The 19091-nt window shown below is 37.5% G+C and overlaps 1 protein-coding gene across 1 annotated transcript in view; it reads left to right on the forward strand.

Annotated features, from left to right (window-relative positions):
- Positions 1-3426: 3426 nt before the first annotated feature.
- The window catches only part of LOC128745598 (uncharacterized), a 62176-nt gene continuing 46511 nt past the window's right edge, over positions 3427-19091 (forward strand). Inside the window, exons 1-2 of the mRNA XM_053842675.1 lie at positions 3427-3583; positions 3644-3721. Of these exons, the coding sequence (XP_053698650.1) occupies positions 3427-3583; positions 3644-3721 (235 nt within the window). The remainder of the gene's footprint in view (positions 3584-3643; positions 3722-19091) is intronic.

Genomic DNA, 19091 nt, shown 5'->3' on the forward strand with positions numbered 1-19091 from the left:
TCCGAGGTGAAGGCTGTGCACGTTAATTATGCTTATATTGAAGAATCGGCCCTTGATTCTTAATCTGCACATTCGGGGGTTGATGACCCGATCACCCGCTTCTGCATCTCGCCCATCACTATAAAAGCTGTGCCCAGCTCGTGTGTATTGCCGCAGCTCTGGTAGATGGTATGACCATCTCTATACGTACGTACCATCGTTCCTTTCCAGCATACCTCCTGCAGCGCTACGATGTCGAACTTGCGGCTCTTCACTTCTTTAGAAAGCACGTGGGTACTTCCGAGGAAATTTAGAGACCGACAGTTCCATGTTCCTAATTTCCAATCGTTAGTCCGTTTTCGTCGCCTGGGTCTTTGCCGATTGTTCCGATTAGAGTTATTATTATTACTTGCGGAGTCCATTGCTTTGGTTTTTTTAGTGGTTCAGGCTTGCAAAGCCCGCAACCAACCCCACAGTATCGCCGGAGGGCCAACGTAGCTCGAAGGAGCCCTCCTCCCCTGTCAGCATACGACCTTGGTTTCCACCGGGGTTGGTTACCCGATCTCCACCCGAGGTTGCTCGTATCCCGGCTGGTACCACGAGGAGGTTGGGGTAGGAGTTGCTAGGTAAGAGGCTGTGAACCACTGTGGGGTCTATTTTATGCCCAGTGCACAAGGCACCGATGGTACGCATTACCTAGCCATTTACCAGCCTGATAAACACATGTTGAAGGCAAATGGCCACATCAGCATCGGTCCTGGAACATCCGGTACCCGGTTTTTGGGGACATTTTTGTATTTTAGGATAACTCATAATGCGACATATCAAATCACATCGGCTTGATAATATAAGACTGATGGAAGTAAAACAATGTCATTTAGAAGCCAAATGGCCACTTTACCATCGGTACTGGGTCATCCGGTACCAGTTTCGGGGGACATTTTTGGCTTTTGATATAATTCACCATGCGGCACCTCAAATCACATCGGGTTGATAAAATAACAACAATGGAAGTATAATGGGGCGTCAGTCGCATATAATCCGGTACCCGGTATTTATACCGGGGCAGATGAATTACCTTGTAATCCAAAAATGTCCCCAAAACCCGGATAACGGATAGTCCGGAACCGATGGTGAAATGGTAATTTTGGCTCCAAAATTTTTACATTGTACTTCCATTAGTGTTATTTGATCAAGCCAATGTGATTTAATGTGGCGCATGATGAATTATCCTATCCAAAAATGTTCTCATATACCGTGCACCCGATGTTCCGGAACCGATGATGAAATGGCCATTTGTCTTTATTTATTTGCTCAAGGCGTTGTGATTTGATGTGCCGCAAGATGAATTATTTCATAATCCAAAAATATCCCGCGGAACCAGGTACCGGATGTTCCGGAACCGATGGTAAAATGGCCATTTGGCTTCTAAATGACCTTATTTTATTTTCATCAGTCTTATTTAATCAAGCCGATGTGATTTGATGTGTCGCAAGATGGGTTATCCTAAAATACAAAAATGGCCCCAAAACCCGGGTACCGGATGTTCCGAGACCAATGCTGATGTAGCCATTTGCCTTCAAAATGTCTTTATTATACTTTCAATAGTCTTACGTTATCAAGCTGATGTAATTTGACGTGTCGCAAGATAAATCATCCTAAAATTCAAAATTGTCCTCAAAAACCGGGTACCGGATGTTCCAGAACCAATAAGGAAATGGCCGCTTGGGTCCAAAATGCTCCCATTGCACTTCCATTAATCTTATTTTATCAAGCCAATGTGATTTGATGTGCCGCAAAATGAATTATCTCAAAATATAAAAATGTCCCCCGGGACCTGATAGTGGGTGTTCCGGAACCGACGCAGAAGTGGCCATCAGTCAACAAATATTCCCCAATATACCTTGGGTGCTTGTTTTTGGCCATATCTTTCAAACGAGGTAAAGAAAACGAAATTCGGATTGAAAATGGATGAATGAGAGCAATTTCAAAACTTGGGTCGTTTTCGACCCTTAATGCATAATATGTAACTTTTTTCTAATGCATTAGGAAGGTTAAGGTTTTTCGCGAAATGGTATTCTGGTTGCATTTGCTTGATTAGTTCTCGAGATAAGAGGAAATTTGTATTTCATTTGTATAAGAGCCTCCCACCCTCTTAAAGGGGTCATAATTCCCCTCATAAAGAAGGGAGGGTGCTCAATTCACCATAGAAAAAAATTTGCCCAATTTGAAAAAAACACCCACATGCCAAATTTGGTCCCATTTGCTTGATTTGTTCTGGAGTTATGCAGAAATTTGTGTTTCAATTGTATGGGAGCCCCACCTTTTAGGGGGTGGATGTGTCTCTAACTGTCAGAATCTTCCTCGGTCCCAAAAACCCCTACATGCAAATTTTCACACCGATTGGTTTAGTAATTTTCGATTCTATAAGAAACATACCGACGGACAGACAGACAGAAATCAATTGTTATAGGTATAGATATATGTATATAGATAGAAGATAGATAGATGTAGCGAGCGGACTAGTTTTAACGTCGTAATATAAGCAACCACAAAAACTTTGCTTTATTGACTGTTTTACCAAGGTTTTATAGCTGACTAAAAGTATTTTTTGACTCGCTTCATTTTGATATTACATAATAAAACCAGAAGTAAAGCTTAATACAGCAGTGAATCCTTCAAAAGAATTTCAAATAAAACCGAGTGGTCCGAGTCATCTCGCACGATAAGTCCCTCAGTTTCTGCTGCTGGTTATGTCCTTGAACAGAACAGATTCGCCGCCATGTTGTAGACTCTAACCAGAGATGCCAAATACGGCTATTTTTCAACCATTTTATCAAGGTCAATAGTCATTGTCCGTGAGAGATGAACGTTTGCTTTTAAGACAAATCCTCCTAGCCTCCGAAATAACAATATGTACTAAAGCCGCTTGGTTTCATTTCAATTTTATAAAGGTTTTATTGCGGTATTGCGTAAGACCAAGGCGATACAAATCAAAAAATACTAATTGTTAGCTCCTTAAACCACAATGTAACTGTCAATAAAGCAATTAAATGGTTGTGCAATGGCAGGTAGAACTCGACCCCACGTCTCTCGATTGCCCGATGCCGATCAAGTGTGTTACCTTTACACTACTGCCGCTCGCTTCTACCCACCAAGTTTTGTTATCAGTCTTCCAATTCGAATAGAATGTCTGAGATCGATTTTCATTTAATTGAAATAAAAGTCAAATCACAATATCATGAAGTTTCACCCGCATAAAATATCATTACGCGATGGTGCATATGACAGTCAGCCACCTGAGGCAGGCAGAAAAAACAAAGCCAAACAGTGATAGTATACTCGATGCGGCACTCGTAACACATATTGATGAACTTTGCATACAAATAGGCATTTCCATAGGTTCCAATCGGTATAATTGATAATGACTGCGGGAGAAAAGGATCGATGGGTCATAAGCGGGAAGCTCCCGCCGGTGGTGGTGGTGGTGGTGGTGGTGGTGGTGCTGCAGCACGGAGCTTCGTTTGTGTGCATAATGACATTCACATCCATTTGTTGGAGGGTCTCTGTGTATCACCTCTGATGGGAAAAGAGGTAGCCGCAGGTTTTGAGTTATACAGTTAGAGTAATTAGTAAAAGTAGAACAGGCTTGACATCCCGACAGGAAGCAAAGCCGAGCAGGAACATCAACGGCTCTGTGATTTGATGCCAGTAGATGTCACAGGAACTGGTAATGCTACTGGTAATGACTGTAATGACATCATTTTCAACATAACGAGTGGATTCAGTTGGAAGCATGCATTTGATATCCTGTATATTAGTTGCTTGTGGTTCGTATTTGAAATTGAAGCCTGAGGTACTCGCGTCTAAAGTCCTCTGAAAGATATATATTGTGACTCGAAATATTACCATGGGAACCATTAAAATAAAAAACTGTTAAGGTGATATACGAGAGGGTGGCACAGGACTGTGTATCGTTATTCGAACTTGTGGTTCTTCGTTTATCCTTTACTACCGAGAGGTAGAGCACGGGAGGGTATTTTCAGCCCATTAAGCGATGGCATCTATTTTTTCGGCCTATGGCCTAGTGGAAGAACAGGTGGTTTTGACGTTCTTTGAATAAAAAATAGTAGATTACTTACAGTCTTGAGAAAATTGTTATAACATATTAAAATTATATGTCGGCAAAGTATTTTTACTGGCAAAAGAATAGGCAGAATTTAGAAACCTGCTGAAAATACCCTCCCGTACCCTACATACTTTCTTGGCGCGATTTTCCATTTAAATTAATTTGTTAAGTTCACACATCACACATCCTCAAGTGATGAACGGTATTCTAGCATTTGATAACTAGCAAACAACTGCCTTCAACATTAATCCAACAAAAGAGATTAAAGCACACCTTCGTATCACATCCACAATTTACTCCCGGGATATCGCGAGATTGCAGAAGTGGTATAGAAAATTATCGTCACGGCTTCGAAAGCCTCATGAAACTAATCGAATATTTTTAAATCGAAAGCTTCTTATATAAGCTGAACATTAATGTTAAAAGCTGTATAGAACTACAGAATAACTCACGCGAACGGTAATGAAATCTTGGAAACTTCGACTCGCACTTTGAAGTGTTAATTACAATGATCACAACTTTCGGATTGATTTATAATGACGTTTTCATCCAGTATTTCCCGGTCATTCATTACTTCTTGAATTGCAATTGTATTCATCATGATAACTATGTTCAGTGTCGTGGATAGGATGGGGACTTAAGGTATTAATTACCCCATCTGTAGTGCACCAACGATGGAACCTAATATCCACCCTTATCGCAAAGAGCAATTTACGGTCCTGAATTGGATTCTATCGTTGTACCGTTTCACTGTCTGAAAAAGTTTTCTGCTGGAAAGAGGACTTGAATCTTTTTCCGCCCAATGCAAGCTTTTGTTCGGTTGACCCGATTTCCTGTTGAATTGCAAATAACTCGTAAATGTATAAGGAATCAAAGAAAGTTCTCCATATCTACCACTGCGGTACGGTTCTTCTTGTGCTCTTCCATTCAGGTGCTCGAAGCATGAATGTAGTAACGAAGCTAAAATGTGAAAAGTAAGCCAACATTCGAGTGAATTCTTCCTGGGTCGAACATCATAAATATTCACGACCGATTGATTTGCCGACGGGCTCTCCATCTTGAATGCAATTTATCATGTAACTGAAAAAGGAAAGATTTGTTGATTCGCTTTCGAGACTACACTGCACCTTCAATGTTTCACAGCACGAAATGTGCACTTTACTTCAAAAGAAATGATAACATAAAACGAATAATACCAAAGTGCAGTCAATTGCATAAAAATCCTACATTAAGTTAAAAACATTGAATACGGAAGATACTGTAGTAAAATTATCCTGCAAATTCATATTAAATTCAACTTTCCAACTAACATCAGTTTGAAAACAATCAATTGGCACGAAACGAATATTTTCCGTCGAAATTAAACACGATTTCCCAGCAAATTTCAATATGTTCAATTGCTGTATCAAAGATGCTTGATATAATGGACGTCATATTTTCCCATCACGCGTAAAAAATTAAACAATCGCTTGGTCCGGAACTCGAAACAATGCTCCCAGGTATTAATTCGTCCCTCTGCCACCTACATGAATGGGCTGGAATGTCGTGCGGAAAACAATCACACTTCGTACGTGTCCGAGCATACCGATGATGTTACACCTTCCCCCCACATTCGGCCATCTATCCGGGGCTATCCGTCGCTACGTATTGGCCAAAATCGGCCGGATCGGATTGAGCGAATCAGTTCATTCGGTTCGGTCCGCTGATCACACGATTGTTCACCATGGAGACACAAATCAAAAGCTAAATCCTCGGCCACTGTGACACAATTGGCAGAATCTGTACGCGATAAAGAGCGCTCGAATTACAGAAATAAAAATGTGATAAATTGACGTTTATCCCTGGATGGCTGCCGCTTTTTTTGTCATGTGTCTGTGCTTCTTTGTTCTTCTTTCCGGCCAGCCCGTCACTTGTCTTTTCCAATACCAACGTTGAGAATTGGCTGGCTTGAAAACGATAAAGAGAGAACAACCCATCCTCAAATACGGTGAAAATGTTAAGCCAATAGTAAAAAAGGAGGTAAGGAAGCGAGGAATTTTATTTCTCGCTACCTTCGAAGCGGTTAAGTAGAAGGGGTTTGGGTTTTACTTAAGGTCAGTAAACAACACAGTTGGAAACAAGAGAACGGAGTTGTGAAATGTAGGGTAACGACCCCAGAATTCGCCCCTTTTATCAGGTTTTTATGCTGTAAAATGAGTAAATCGCCATATTATTATAAAATCAGCCCTGAACTCAGACAAGTAGGACTATATATTAATATTCTATCTATTTTGGCTATTAGGAATCGCGAAAATTGAAATTTGATAGCAAAAAAGCCAATTTTGTGCAGGAACCTCTAGCACCACATTTCGCCCATAGCGATCCAAAATTCGTCCCCCATGTGACCCAGATTTCGCCCACTTGTTATTTGTTGCAAATTTCAAAATAACCTCAATTATTTTGTTAGAATTGTTGTTACTATTATTTAACTTTAAGATTATGTCTATCCAGTCCTTAATATGGCAATCAATTTGTATCAGGAATTCGTTAAATGTTAATCTAAATTGAAATAAACTGATCATCATCACCTCCTGATACCTGATTCAGTAAAACTAAAAAACACAGAGAAGGTGGGTTTTTACTAAATGTTTATTTTCATTGCAGTAAAATAAGGCATTTGACACTCGTCAAAGATATTTAAAATGAATAGTGCTTTTTCTGGTCCTTTGTTGAATTCATTTTCACTATTGATATGTGGGCGAATAAATACAATTCAGTGCCTACAGAATGGTACAATGTTTATTTTAATAGTTTAAATAAACTTAATGATTACTTATATCATTGTTTAGTAATTTTTTGGGAAAGAGTAAATGTTTACTGTGAACAATAAAAAATTAGTTGAACTGGAAAATCTTGATATTCGGCTATATATATTGACTAATCGAAGGTGAGACTCGAGTCCACAACCTAACCTCTTCCCCAAGAAATAACTAAGCTTAACTGCTTAATATAGTCAATAAAAAGATGAAGAAAAAAAATTGTTTAGTAAATCACTGTCTGTAAATGGGTATGTCGGTTTACAGTATTAAATATTCCTGGTAACTGGTAAGCATACCCATCTTACCTACTCAACTAGGATATTTTTTGACATAACTTGGAATTCTTAACTAGCATTTTTGGTTAGACCGGGTTTGTAATGCTAAGCTATTAGAATTTTCATGATATTATCGAAATATTCTATTTTATCAACACGATTATTTCTTTGTTGTCTGCATTGCACATTAAATACTTTCCAAAGTTTTATTCATGACAACAATTTTATTGCGCTTAGATGCTTTAAAATAGTAGACGGATTTTTCGTGTGATTTTCCAATAGTCAGGTTTATTCTCATGACAAGAAAAATTGTGATTTTTGAGAATATTATGCGCGTCTTATTAATTCGTGCGGTTTTAATCTTATTATCAATTTCGATGTCGATTATTGCTAATTCAATAGTTCGTTTGGTAGAAACCCCATTAGCCCATGTTTAGCAGGTAATTCTTTTGTTAGATGAATTCAAATGAAGATATGATGTGCTTTCTGCATCAAAATATTATTTATTCTATACTTTTACTCACCATTTTGATAAACATAAATCAGCGAACAAACTAATCGATTGTGACTTGCATTTGCTTATGTGTGGCATACTTGCATATATTTGATAGATGAGGGCGAAAACTGGTTCACGCAGTAAGTTCGGCTAAGTATATACAGATTCGACCCGGGCGAATTTTGGAACTCATATGATTTACAATACCCAGTTTTCGCCCAGTGCATTTATGTTCTATTTTCAGCAGAATTGCGATAAAATATCAAAATAAAAGCACAATTATGAAATTTGAAACAGATATAACCAAATTGATGCGAAAAAAGTGCAAACAGATACGATTTTCCATTACTTTTCCTCAATTTTATTTTTCGTGCTCGTTCTTGAAAATGGAAAAATCGCGTCTTAAATACATTACCTATTTTTCAAACCACATTAAATCATTAAAATACATAAAACAACACAACGAATTCTATTCAAATAACTGAAAACTGAGTTAAAATGAATATAAATTAAACTAACAACTTATATTTCAGCTATATATTGAGTTAAATCACGGGAATACCAATGGGAGGGCGAATTCTGGGGTGGGGGCGAATTGTGGGGTTCTTACCCTACATAAATACCTACTCGAGCCTATAAGGAAAATACATCATACATAACTTATCTCGTTTATAGAGTAAACAGGGGCTAAAGTTTGATCGGGATAAAAATACGATTCAATGATTTATCGGTGAAGATACAGCATACTTTGACAACTTATGATTTTTTTACATTTAAAATTGAGGCGTTGGAACTAATTTTAGTCAGCCGAAACGCAATTTAGTCAACACGGTGCTTTCCTTAATAGTCCTGATTCACTTTACTGCTGAAATGCAAGCTTGTCCCAAATTATCACTAGTATAATCACCTATTATAAGCTTGCGACTATGACGTCAAATGACGCAAGCGCTCACATGTTTACTACAATTTAGTAGGTGAACATTAAGTGCTTGACATTTAGAAATGCTGCAATCAATGCTCAAAGTAGCGAGGTATTTGTTGCTGAAAACACAGTAAACTGCGTTTGTGTGTATTACATCTATGATTAAGGGGTTCAAGATGATGTTCTTACAAAATATTCTGAAAATATGAACAAAATACTGCATTTTAAGCGCATTTATTTCTATTAAAATAAGCGACTCTCGATTAATCGGTTCCTTACCCTATATCCAATTTGGGCTGCTAAGTTACCCAGAAAATATCACAAAAACTAACGTCGCACTATGGGGCAGAACCCGAAAAAGCTCGGACAAAACCTCAAAATTTTTATTTGAGATATTCTATCAAAGTTAATATTCTACGTATGGTAGACACATAATCTATAAGAAATATACATAAATTGTTTTAATAAGTAGTTTTTCAATAGGCATTAAAGAAGGTGAAACACAGTGTAAAAAAATTTTGGAAAATGGAAAAATAAATATCATTTAATCTTTTAGTATCTGGCTACCATGCTGCTTAACATTCTATACTGTTAAAGGACAATTCACATTAAAGGGATTATAAACTAATAGTTTAGATGATATTAAGACAGATTTTTTCCTAGTAGGCTTTGTTCTGACGAAATGTTTTAGAACAAAATATTTGTTATTTTTTGTCAATTTTCAATAGTGTGTAGAAAAAGATTTCCACAGATTTCCGCTCTGACACTACCATAAAATCAACATTCAGGGTGTTAACTAGTAATAAGCAAAAAATTAGCTGCTACTAGTTGCGATGTTCGGAGATATTCAAGTTTTCTGAATACATGTTTTCCGGCATTTTAGGCTACAAATTAGTAAACTCGCGCGCCAGTGCGAAGTTCATTCCTGCTGTACGTTAAAAAGTCATGCTTGTGTATGTAAGACATAGCATTATTATCGTTATGAGATACATCGGAGTAGATAAGGCTAATTCAGGACATTGTTAAGGCGACCACTTAACAACTTTTTCCCTATTAGCTCTGTTTCAAGTCAAATTGGCAGTAGAATATGTTCGGTTGGACTTTCAGCTCGATTGAACTAGCCTCCATTTTGTTTATTTAGAGTCGAACATGTTGATACGTGTTTGCAGGATAAACAGATTGCTATACTCTGTCAGTTACTCGTTATTTTTGTGCCTTCTGCCTTACCCTACATAAATACCTACTCGAGCCTATAAGGAAAATACATCATACATAACTTATCTCGTTTATAGAGTAAACAGGGGCTAAAGTTTGATCGGGATAAAAATACGATTCAATGATTTATCGGTGAAGATACAGCATACTTTGACAACTTATGATTTTTTTACATTTAAAATTGAGGCGTTGGAACTAATTTTAGTCAGCCGAAACGCAATTTAGTCAACACGGTGCTTTCCTTAATAGTCCTGATTCACTTTACTGCTGAAATGCAAGCTTGTCCCAAATTATCACTAGTATAATCACCTATTATAAGCTTGCGACTATGACGTCAAATGACGCAAGCGCTCACATGTTTACTACAATTTAGTAGGTGAACATTAAGTGCTTGACATTTAGAAATGCTGCAATCAATGCTCAAAGTAGCGAGGTATTTGTTGCTGAAAACACAGTAAACTGCGTTTGTGTGTATTACATCTATGATTAAGGGGTTCAAGATGATGTTCTTACAAAATATTCTGAAAATATGAACAAAATACTGCATTTTAAGCGCATTTATTTCTATTAAAATAAGCGACTCTCGATTAATCGGTTCCTTACCCTATATCCAATTTGGGCTGCTAAGTTACCCAGAAAATATCACAAAAACTAACGTCGCACTATGGGGCAGAACCCGAAAAAGCTCGGACAAAACCTCAAAATTTTTATTTGAGATATTCTATCAAAGTTAATATTCTACGTATGGTAGACACATAATCTATAAGAAATATACATAAATTGTTTTAATAAGTAGTTTTTCAATAGGCATTAAAGAAGGTGAAACACAGTGTAAAAAAATTTTGGAAAATGGAAAAATAAATATCATTTAATCTTTTAGTATCTGGCTACCATGCTGCTTAACATTCTATACTGTTAAAGGACAATTCACATTAAAGGGATTATAAACTAATAGTTTAGATGATATTAAGACAGATTTTTTCCTAGTAGGCTTTGTTCTGACGAAATGTTTTAGAACAAAATATTTGTTATTTTTTGTCAATTTTCAATAGTGTGTAGAAAAAGATTTCCACAGATTTCCGCTCTGACACTACCATAAAATCAACATTCAGGGTGTTAACTAGTAATAAGCAAAAAATTAGCTGCTACTAGTTGCGATGTTCGGAGATATTCAAGTTTTCTGAATACATGTTTTCCGGCATTTTAGGCTACAAATTAGTAAACTCGCGCGCCAGTGCGAAGTTCATTCCTGCTGTACGTTAAAAAGTCATGCTTGTGTATGTAAGACATAGCATTATTATCGTTATGAGATACATCGGAGTAGATAAGGCTAATTCAGGACATTGTTAAGGCGACCACTTAACAACTTTTTCCCTATTAGCTCTGTTTCAAGTCAAATTGGCAGTAGAATATGTTCGGTTGGACTTTCAGCTCGATTGAACTAGCCTCCATTTTGTTTATTTAGAGTCGAACATGTTGATACGTGTTTGCAGGATAAACAGATTGCTATACTCTGTCAGTTACTCGTTATTTTTGTGCCTTCTGCCAGGATTTGGCTGAGGCCGATGACAGCCTATCTCGCCACTCGTATCCTTTTGCTGTGTATGGCCAAACTAATGAATTAAAAAATTTGCATGAATGCACTAAATCAGATAATAGGGTAAGTTAACCTATATAGTAAACCCTCTACCTGTGATGGACCCTCGGATAAAATTTCGGTATTTATTAGCTTATACTTCTTATTTCTGAGGATATATGACATGAAACAGAACGTACTGGACATAGCACACATTTGAGTTAATAAAATTTTAGCTGCAATTCATTATTAATGCTTTAAAATTGACGTTTTAAACAAGTGGGTCCATTATATACAATGCAAAAAATGTCGCCATTACCGGACTCTCTCCATGCAAAATACACTAAAATTCCTATAATGGACCTGGTCGTTATTCTATTGTAAACCACAAGGGTCCATAAAAGGAAAATGGGCATTCCAATTTATTTTACAAAATCTGTAAAATATAGGGATTTGATATTTGAGCAGCAGAAATTGATATATTTAGGCTTAATCGAATGTTACTAATATTGTAAGTACCATTGGCTGCGTGTTTAGCGTAACGAGTTCAAAATAATGTATAGAAAGGTCCATAAATGGTTGATTTATATAATAATACTAAATTATAATAATACTAAATTATAATAATACTAAATTACTCTTGATATACAGATTGTGATAATTTGTATAGGAGGTCGTCAGACTACCAATTTCGACTACATACTTAAAAAAATGTGTTTGAGTATTTAAAATATTTATAACTTGATTCCCGAAGTCCTACAATTTTAATATGTTCAGTAACTTTACGTAACTTTACAGGACAAACAACTTTTCTGAAAACACAATATTTCTAAAGTCAGTATTTAAAAAGTTAGATCTCAACGCCATCTATAGGAATAAAAATACAACTACTTAAAATTCACAGAAAGATGCGAAATTTTATAACAAATAATGTTGCTGAAGACAATAAAGCTCTACGAAGCATATGAAAGAAGTTATGAGGTTTTGTCCGAGCGCCGGGCCAATCTGCCCCACTGTGCGTCGCCAAGGCTTCACTGCTAAAAAAATCGATTATTGAATTTCTGCACCAGTCGTTCATTACCGGATACGATGTAAAAAAATCTTATAGATTTGACGAGAGCTTTTTCTACCAACGGTAGGGTGTAAATTCACTTACTGTAGAGTCATCGAAACGACAGGGAATAATTATTGACTTATTCGAAGACCGCAAAGTGGCTGGAACATTACTGGCTGCGGTTTCTCGATGTCTGAAATATGGATTTTGCACAGTAAACACCGTTTCGAGTAATGGCGTTGAAATCTTCCCAGGCGGAAAAGCGTCTCAAAAAAAAATATGACGCCGCCAGTGCCGTCCTAATAATGACAAATAGGTTAGAAAAAAATCGATTGCTTTTCCTTGATCATGTCCGCATCTCTGCACCTTGAAATGTTCACCTGGCGCTATTTAAATTATGACTTCGGAAATTTGATGAAATCTGCGCGAAAACCAGTTAACTCGGTACTGCCGGTGGCAGTGCAGCAAGAAATGAACCGTTTTTAATCCATCTATCGGAGTTATTTGGGAATTCAAATTTTCCCAAACGCTTAGAACGCATTTTTATATGAACTAACTTCTTCATTTCGATCTTCAAGTGGATTTCTACGATAAATCAAAACGTCTAATTTATTCATCATGTCTAATTTGATGAAGTTTAGAATTAAAATATTGAAAAAAAATCGTTGCAAGTTTCTAAATTAATAGTAAAACACAATGATTGCACAATCGTTCTACGTGCGAAACATACCATCAATCCGAACGTCCCCCGTATGATTTTCATCTGCGTCCGCAAGCTGCAAGACGAAGAAAATCCTTACCCGATTTCCGACCGGATAGGACAGAAAACGAGAAAAACCTTAGACCGTGCTGTGAACACACGGAAGATTGCTGAATTATTGGAATCAATTATAGCAAATCACAGTCATTTTCTGCACGATTATACACGGCTCACTTCCGAGCGAGGCTCTTAAACCTGTTGCCAAGGAGTTAAATAAGAGAAAAAATACTCGAAGGGAAATATCCTCGCTGAAATTGCATTCCTCGCTCTCTGATAGAGGTGGGCTATTTTTTTCTTGCGTAGTGATTTGATTTCATTCCTAGCTATTTCTAACGTATTATATTTTATATTCAAGACTCAAGATTTGTTCCTTTTTTCTTAATCAGCAAATACACTGCTAAAGAAGTAACAATTACAATACAACACGTTTAAAATTGGCAACTTTATATACAGCACTAACTGTAACAGCAGATGTTAAATTATATGTATCGATACCGCGTAATTGTGTATTAAGATTGGAGTAATATGTGTGCGATACGAAAAGATAAAGATGAAGAATAGATAAAGATAAAGAAGAATAGAAAAGGATAAAAATACTGCAATTACCGAAATCAAATTATAATAAAACAAATCTAAAGAATGTTCCTCTTTGAAACCCCTTAGTAGAATCTGCAAAATGATAAAAATGGTGAATTTCCGTTTAACTCTACTATTTATCAACTAAACACGATTATAATAGTGTCAATAGCAGAACTTAAAGTAAAAGATAACTATGGTTAGTGCAGAGTACGTAGGTTGGGTTGCGATGAAACTTTGAATGTTAAAAAAACATTTTTCACCACCCTAGCCCAATTTTTAATTTTCTTATCACACGACTAACGGGTGACAACTAAAATTTTGGAATTTTTTTGAAGCCTCTATACTCAACAACAAACGAGCTCAGTGAGAAATGCGAGTATGTATGTGTTAGCTCTCTCTCCTCTTTTTGTCAATAATTTTTGTTTTGTTTGTTTTGCTTACCTTGTTTTGATTAAAATGACGAAGAACAAGAAGCATTTCGGGAGCGCGTTGTACACTTCTACGAACTGCCACAGAAATCTCGGCAAAAAGTATACGGTACAACAATTAAAAAGCTAATATGTTGCGGCTACGACTGTTTACCATATCCTAAGATGCCCAACAACTATTCGCTAGCAAGGTAGTAGAAGACCAGCCAAAATAATGGACGCTGAAGGACATCATTCTCTTTCACGGGCCTACAAAAACAAGCCCTCTGGTTTGGCTATCAATTAAGACGTGCCAGACGAATGTTTGAAGAAAATTTTGATCCCGTTTCTACAAAAACATCATGCAGATGGACAATACGTGTTTTGGCTGGATAGAGCATCATCGCATTAGACGAAAAAAACACAAACGTTCCTGAATACCCATTCGATCTCACTTGTACCCAAAAACCACGACCCGATAAATCTGTCTCAGTGCGCCCAATCGAAGATTTCTTCGGGATTTCGAGTTCCTTGCTGTACAAAAATAACTGAAGAGCCACGAATTGCAAACAGTTGATTGGTAGAATCAAGAGATGCATTCGCAAAGTTGACATGACGGCCGTACAACGCGTCTGTTGGACATCAAACGGAAGCTTCGCCAAACAGCCGATTACGGACCGTTTTCAAATGTACACTAATTTTTTTCAACAATGGATAAAGCATCCTTAATTTCGGTAAATGAGATCTTCTTCGTAAATCTTGGACTTTTTTTGACAGCTTGAGAAAAAAATTCCAAAATTTTAGTTGCCACCCGTTATTACAAATTGTGACAAGGGGAAAAACAGCGTTTTTGACGTTACGTAATATTTAACGGCTCCGAAGAGAAAAATTAAACCAAACAACTCGCAAGTCGAGCAGCGCAACGAATGAATGACTGACAATAATATTTTTGCCTTACCTTTTCGACGTAGGACTACGTCTTACAGAATGGTAGCAAAGGTAGGGTGTCATTTAAAAAAAATCTAAAAATGCAAGAGTCAGAAAAAAATGATAGATTTTGAGCGCTTATAACTACCCAGGTAACGAATAAGCATTTCCAATGCAATTTAAATGCATGCCAATAAGCATTTAAGTTGCCTTAAATGCCACTTAAATGCTATTTTGGCAAAATATGCGACTACTTTACTGCTAGTCCTCTTATAGTGCTTTTTTTTGCCTATTTGCAGCTAGTTACCGACAAGAAGAATTTAAATAGAATTGTGGATGCCAATTTACAACAATTATGCGGTAAACAGCAACCCCTAGTAGCACAGTTGTTAGAATTCAGTTGTAGCAACCGATTTATGACTAATTTCAGTCATAAATAAGTTTCTGCAACCATAAGTGCGAAAAATGTGCTGCTTGGGACCTGCGGTATAAAACGCCAGGGATGCAAATAAACAATTGATTTACTGCTTATACTAATGCTTATTGGTTACCTGGGTAGCTCATTTCTCAACAAATGCGAATGATATTTATATCAGTCGGTCAAAGTTGTTTCAACGAAATAATGAAAATAAATCATTTTCAAATATTTTGTTAATGCATTTTCATAATAGATGAATCAACCAATCACGTACCAACTCATTTTAGCTTCCCAAGCATAGATTTTTGTACATGCATAAATTTGGGACCCTATTTTCTCCGCAATATTTAATTTTTCCAGTATAATTTTTTTCTGTAGTATACATAGTTTATGAAGTAGTCTAATTATCAGACACATTGCTGGAACCAAAGCTCACAGGAACTGAAATAATTAGTGGGTTCCAAATTTAAGCGTGCACAGATATCTGTGCACGCTGGCATCGATGTTTCTAAGCCTGGGGTAAATACCTGCGATTTCACTAGTTTCCATTTCTGAAAACAGTGACCAGGCCTTCCCGTGCCAACAGGTCACGAAATATATTCCTTTTTGTCAGCCTAAGCCTAAAATCTCGTGTTCACGTATATTTTTGTAGAAGAAAGTACCGTTCTAGGTAGTAAGGATTCCGTGATAAAAACGTTAGAATGGAAGACTAACAATTGGGAGTGAGTGAAGTGAAGTGCAAACCCAGTGGAAAGAAAGATACATGTTTCAATAAGTATACTATAAAAACCGATGAAGAAGGAGAAGTCGCCAGTAGACGATGCTGCTGGGGTGATAGATTCTCAAACCATGCTCGGACAATAATTATGCTGGAGCGTGGACGATCCTATAATGAACGGTTTAGAATCGATTTGAAGATTCGTGGTTTACCTCTACCACCGACGCATGGTGAAGAATTTTATTTACTGTTGAGTACTGCCGTCAGCCTTCCAGTGCAGTGTTGAATAGCAAATTCGATAGCCCGTCACCTTGCTTCAAACCATCTAACGTCACAAACGAGTCCGATGTCTCACTCGTTATTCTGACGCTTGATTTTGAACCGTAAAGGGTAGAATGAATCAACCTATCAGTTGCGTTGGAAAACCATGTTCAGGCATACTCCGCTACAGGTCATGTCGTTTAACTGAATCGTACTCCGCCTTGAAGTCTATAAACGAATGGTGACAAATAGAATTGACCGAGAATTTGCCGCAAGGTGAACATTTGCTCCGTCGTAGAGTGCTATTTGCCGCACTGATAGTTGCCAAAAAAGATTTCCTGCAACGGCCTCAGTCTGTGAAAAAGGATGCGGGAGAAAATTTTGTATGCAGAATTCAGGAGAGTAATGCCTCGATAGTCAATGGCCCTTTTTGTAAATAGGGAGTATCAGGCCTTCCAACCAGTCCGTAGGTAGTTCCTCCTCAGTCTGCACCTTTAGTATAACCTGATTGCACAATACACCCGTTCGTTCCCGACTTTCAAAAGTTCGGCGGGAATGCCGTCCTTCTCAGCTGTTTTTTTCCTTTTACTTACTTTTACATATTTGGCCGTACCACCACAGCCAATCTAGTGCCATATGTGTCTTCTTTTTCGTCCAGCAGTAGCCGCACGCTTAGTGTATGTAATAGTCATTCGTGCCTGATGTCTGTGAAGCAAAGCTACCACGAGGGAAATATATGCGGATATTTGACCTTGAAAACTTTCGTTAATTTTGCTTACCAAGCGATTGGAAAACAATCATTTTCTGAAAACCCCATAATTGCTGGATCTATTTTGAAACGAATGGATTTTGAAGAAATGAAGTATGCCAAACGGCTTAATTAAACAAACACCCCGCAAAATTTGATAGGAATCTAAGAACAGTACAATGCTATAGCACAAAGTGCGCAATCGAGCATCAATGCCTATTACTTACCCAAACATTTTCGAAAGGTAATGGCCTGTTGGATTCAACCTACTAGTTCGAAAGTGCCTAGGATTTATTTCATCATACCTCCCGACTAATATCCTTTTCCGAGCGTCAGGGGAAAAAGTTCTTCAACACTATACGGCAACGCTAATAAAACAGGCTCATGCCGTGCCGAAGATTTCCTTGTTTGCATAAGCCATGATGCCGGTGCCTGACTGACGTTGTTAAACTGCATGATGCCAGCTGTCGTTTGCACAAAAACCCCATTCTTCCATTCCGTAGAATGTAGCCGCATGGTTTCCCTGTCGAGTGTATCTCCATTCATCGCTGGCAAATATGATATGTGCCATTTTTCTCAACGTGTCACGGTTGGATAGATGAGTGACATGGAAGGCGTACCTTCCTGGTTGATGGAGATGCCCTCAAGTCCGCAGAAGCATTTAGGAAGTAATGCATTTTTAAGCTTTTTGTCTAGGGCGCGTTCAACCGCGAAACTAACCACATAAGGTAATTAGTAAAATCTTCCTTTGGGGCTCTGTTCTTGAGCTGCTCACCGTTGAATCCTGGTTACGTCACATGTTTCGACTGTACGATTCCAATGACAACTGCTATGCGCCGGTGAATTCGTATTGCATGTGCTGTACTGTAACATCCCAACAGTGAAAGCTTTTCATGCTTGCCTGCTGCTATCAGACATCGTCTGTTACCGACCACAGTCATACGAAAGCCAGCACGGAACAGTGGGAAATTGTTCACTTTACCATCGCCTTCCATTTCGCTGCGTTTTGCGACTATTGTATGACTTTTATTTTACGATTGCCATTGACAATTCCATCGCTCTCACGTAGCTGATGGAAAGCTGTACTATACTTCCGGTGCAAACATTCACAAGGAAAACAGTTTAGGGAGTCCTGCTGATGTGGAAGTACAGAATTCTTCCAATATACGTACATCGCTATGATGTTGCACTCTCGTTTGATTCTATCTAATTTTGAATACAAAAATGTTCAACTTCAATTTTTCACAGTTACCAAAATACCTGATCTTATTTAGAATCTGAGTGTGCACTTTAAAAGGATCCTGAATAGCTTCAACCTATGCTAAGTTGTTTCTGCGAATTTACTTCTTTTTTTTTGTAAGTTAAAAGTGAGCACGAAATGCTTTAGCCGCCGCAGTAGCCAGGACCACCATATTATGGCTTCAGGATGATGGCGACAACCAGTCGTCCTCGGTTGCAGGAGAGGAACGATGATTGATCCCATACACGGAACAATCAGTTGCACCCATAGCCAACTTTCATCTTCGATGCGGTTTTCTACCAGTGCACGTTGCAGAATTAGTAAATTCGTTGTTAAATTAGTAAATTCTGAACGGATTAATTCTAGTTTTTTAAATCAAAAGTATAAAAAATAAAACAATAAATTTTGGGAACAGAGTTTAAAAATATGAGAAACAATCGGTGAAAAAAATATTTTTATGAATATTTAACAAACGCGATGGGGCCAATATTGATTTTCTGGTTTTCTTATAAGTGAATTAAATGTTCAAATAATAAACGCAAATAAAACTCTTAGTGCAGTTTATCGATAAAACTAATTATCGGCATTT

Source organism: Sabethes cyaneus, chromosome 1 (assembly GCF_943734655.1).
Source record: "Sabethes cyaneus chromosome 1, idSabCyanKW18_F2, whole genome shotgun sequence".
In the NCBI taxonomy this organism is placed as follows: Eukaryota; Metazoa; Arthropoda; class Insecta; order Diptera; family Culicidae; genus Sabethes; species Sabethes cyaneus.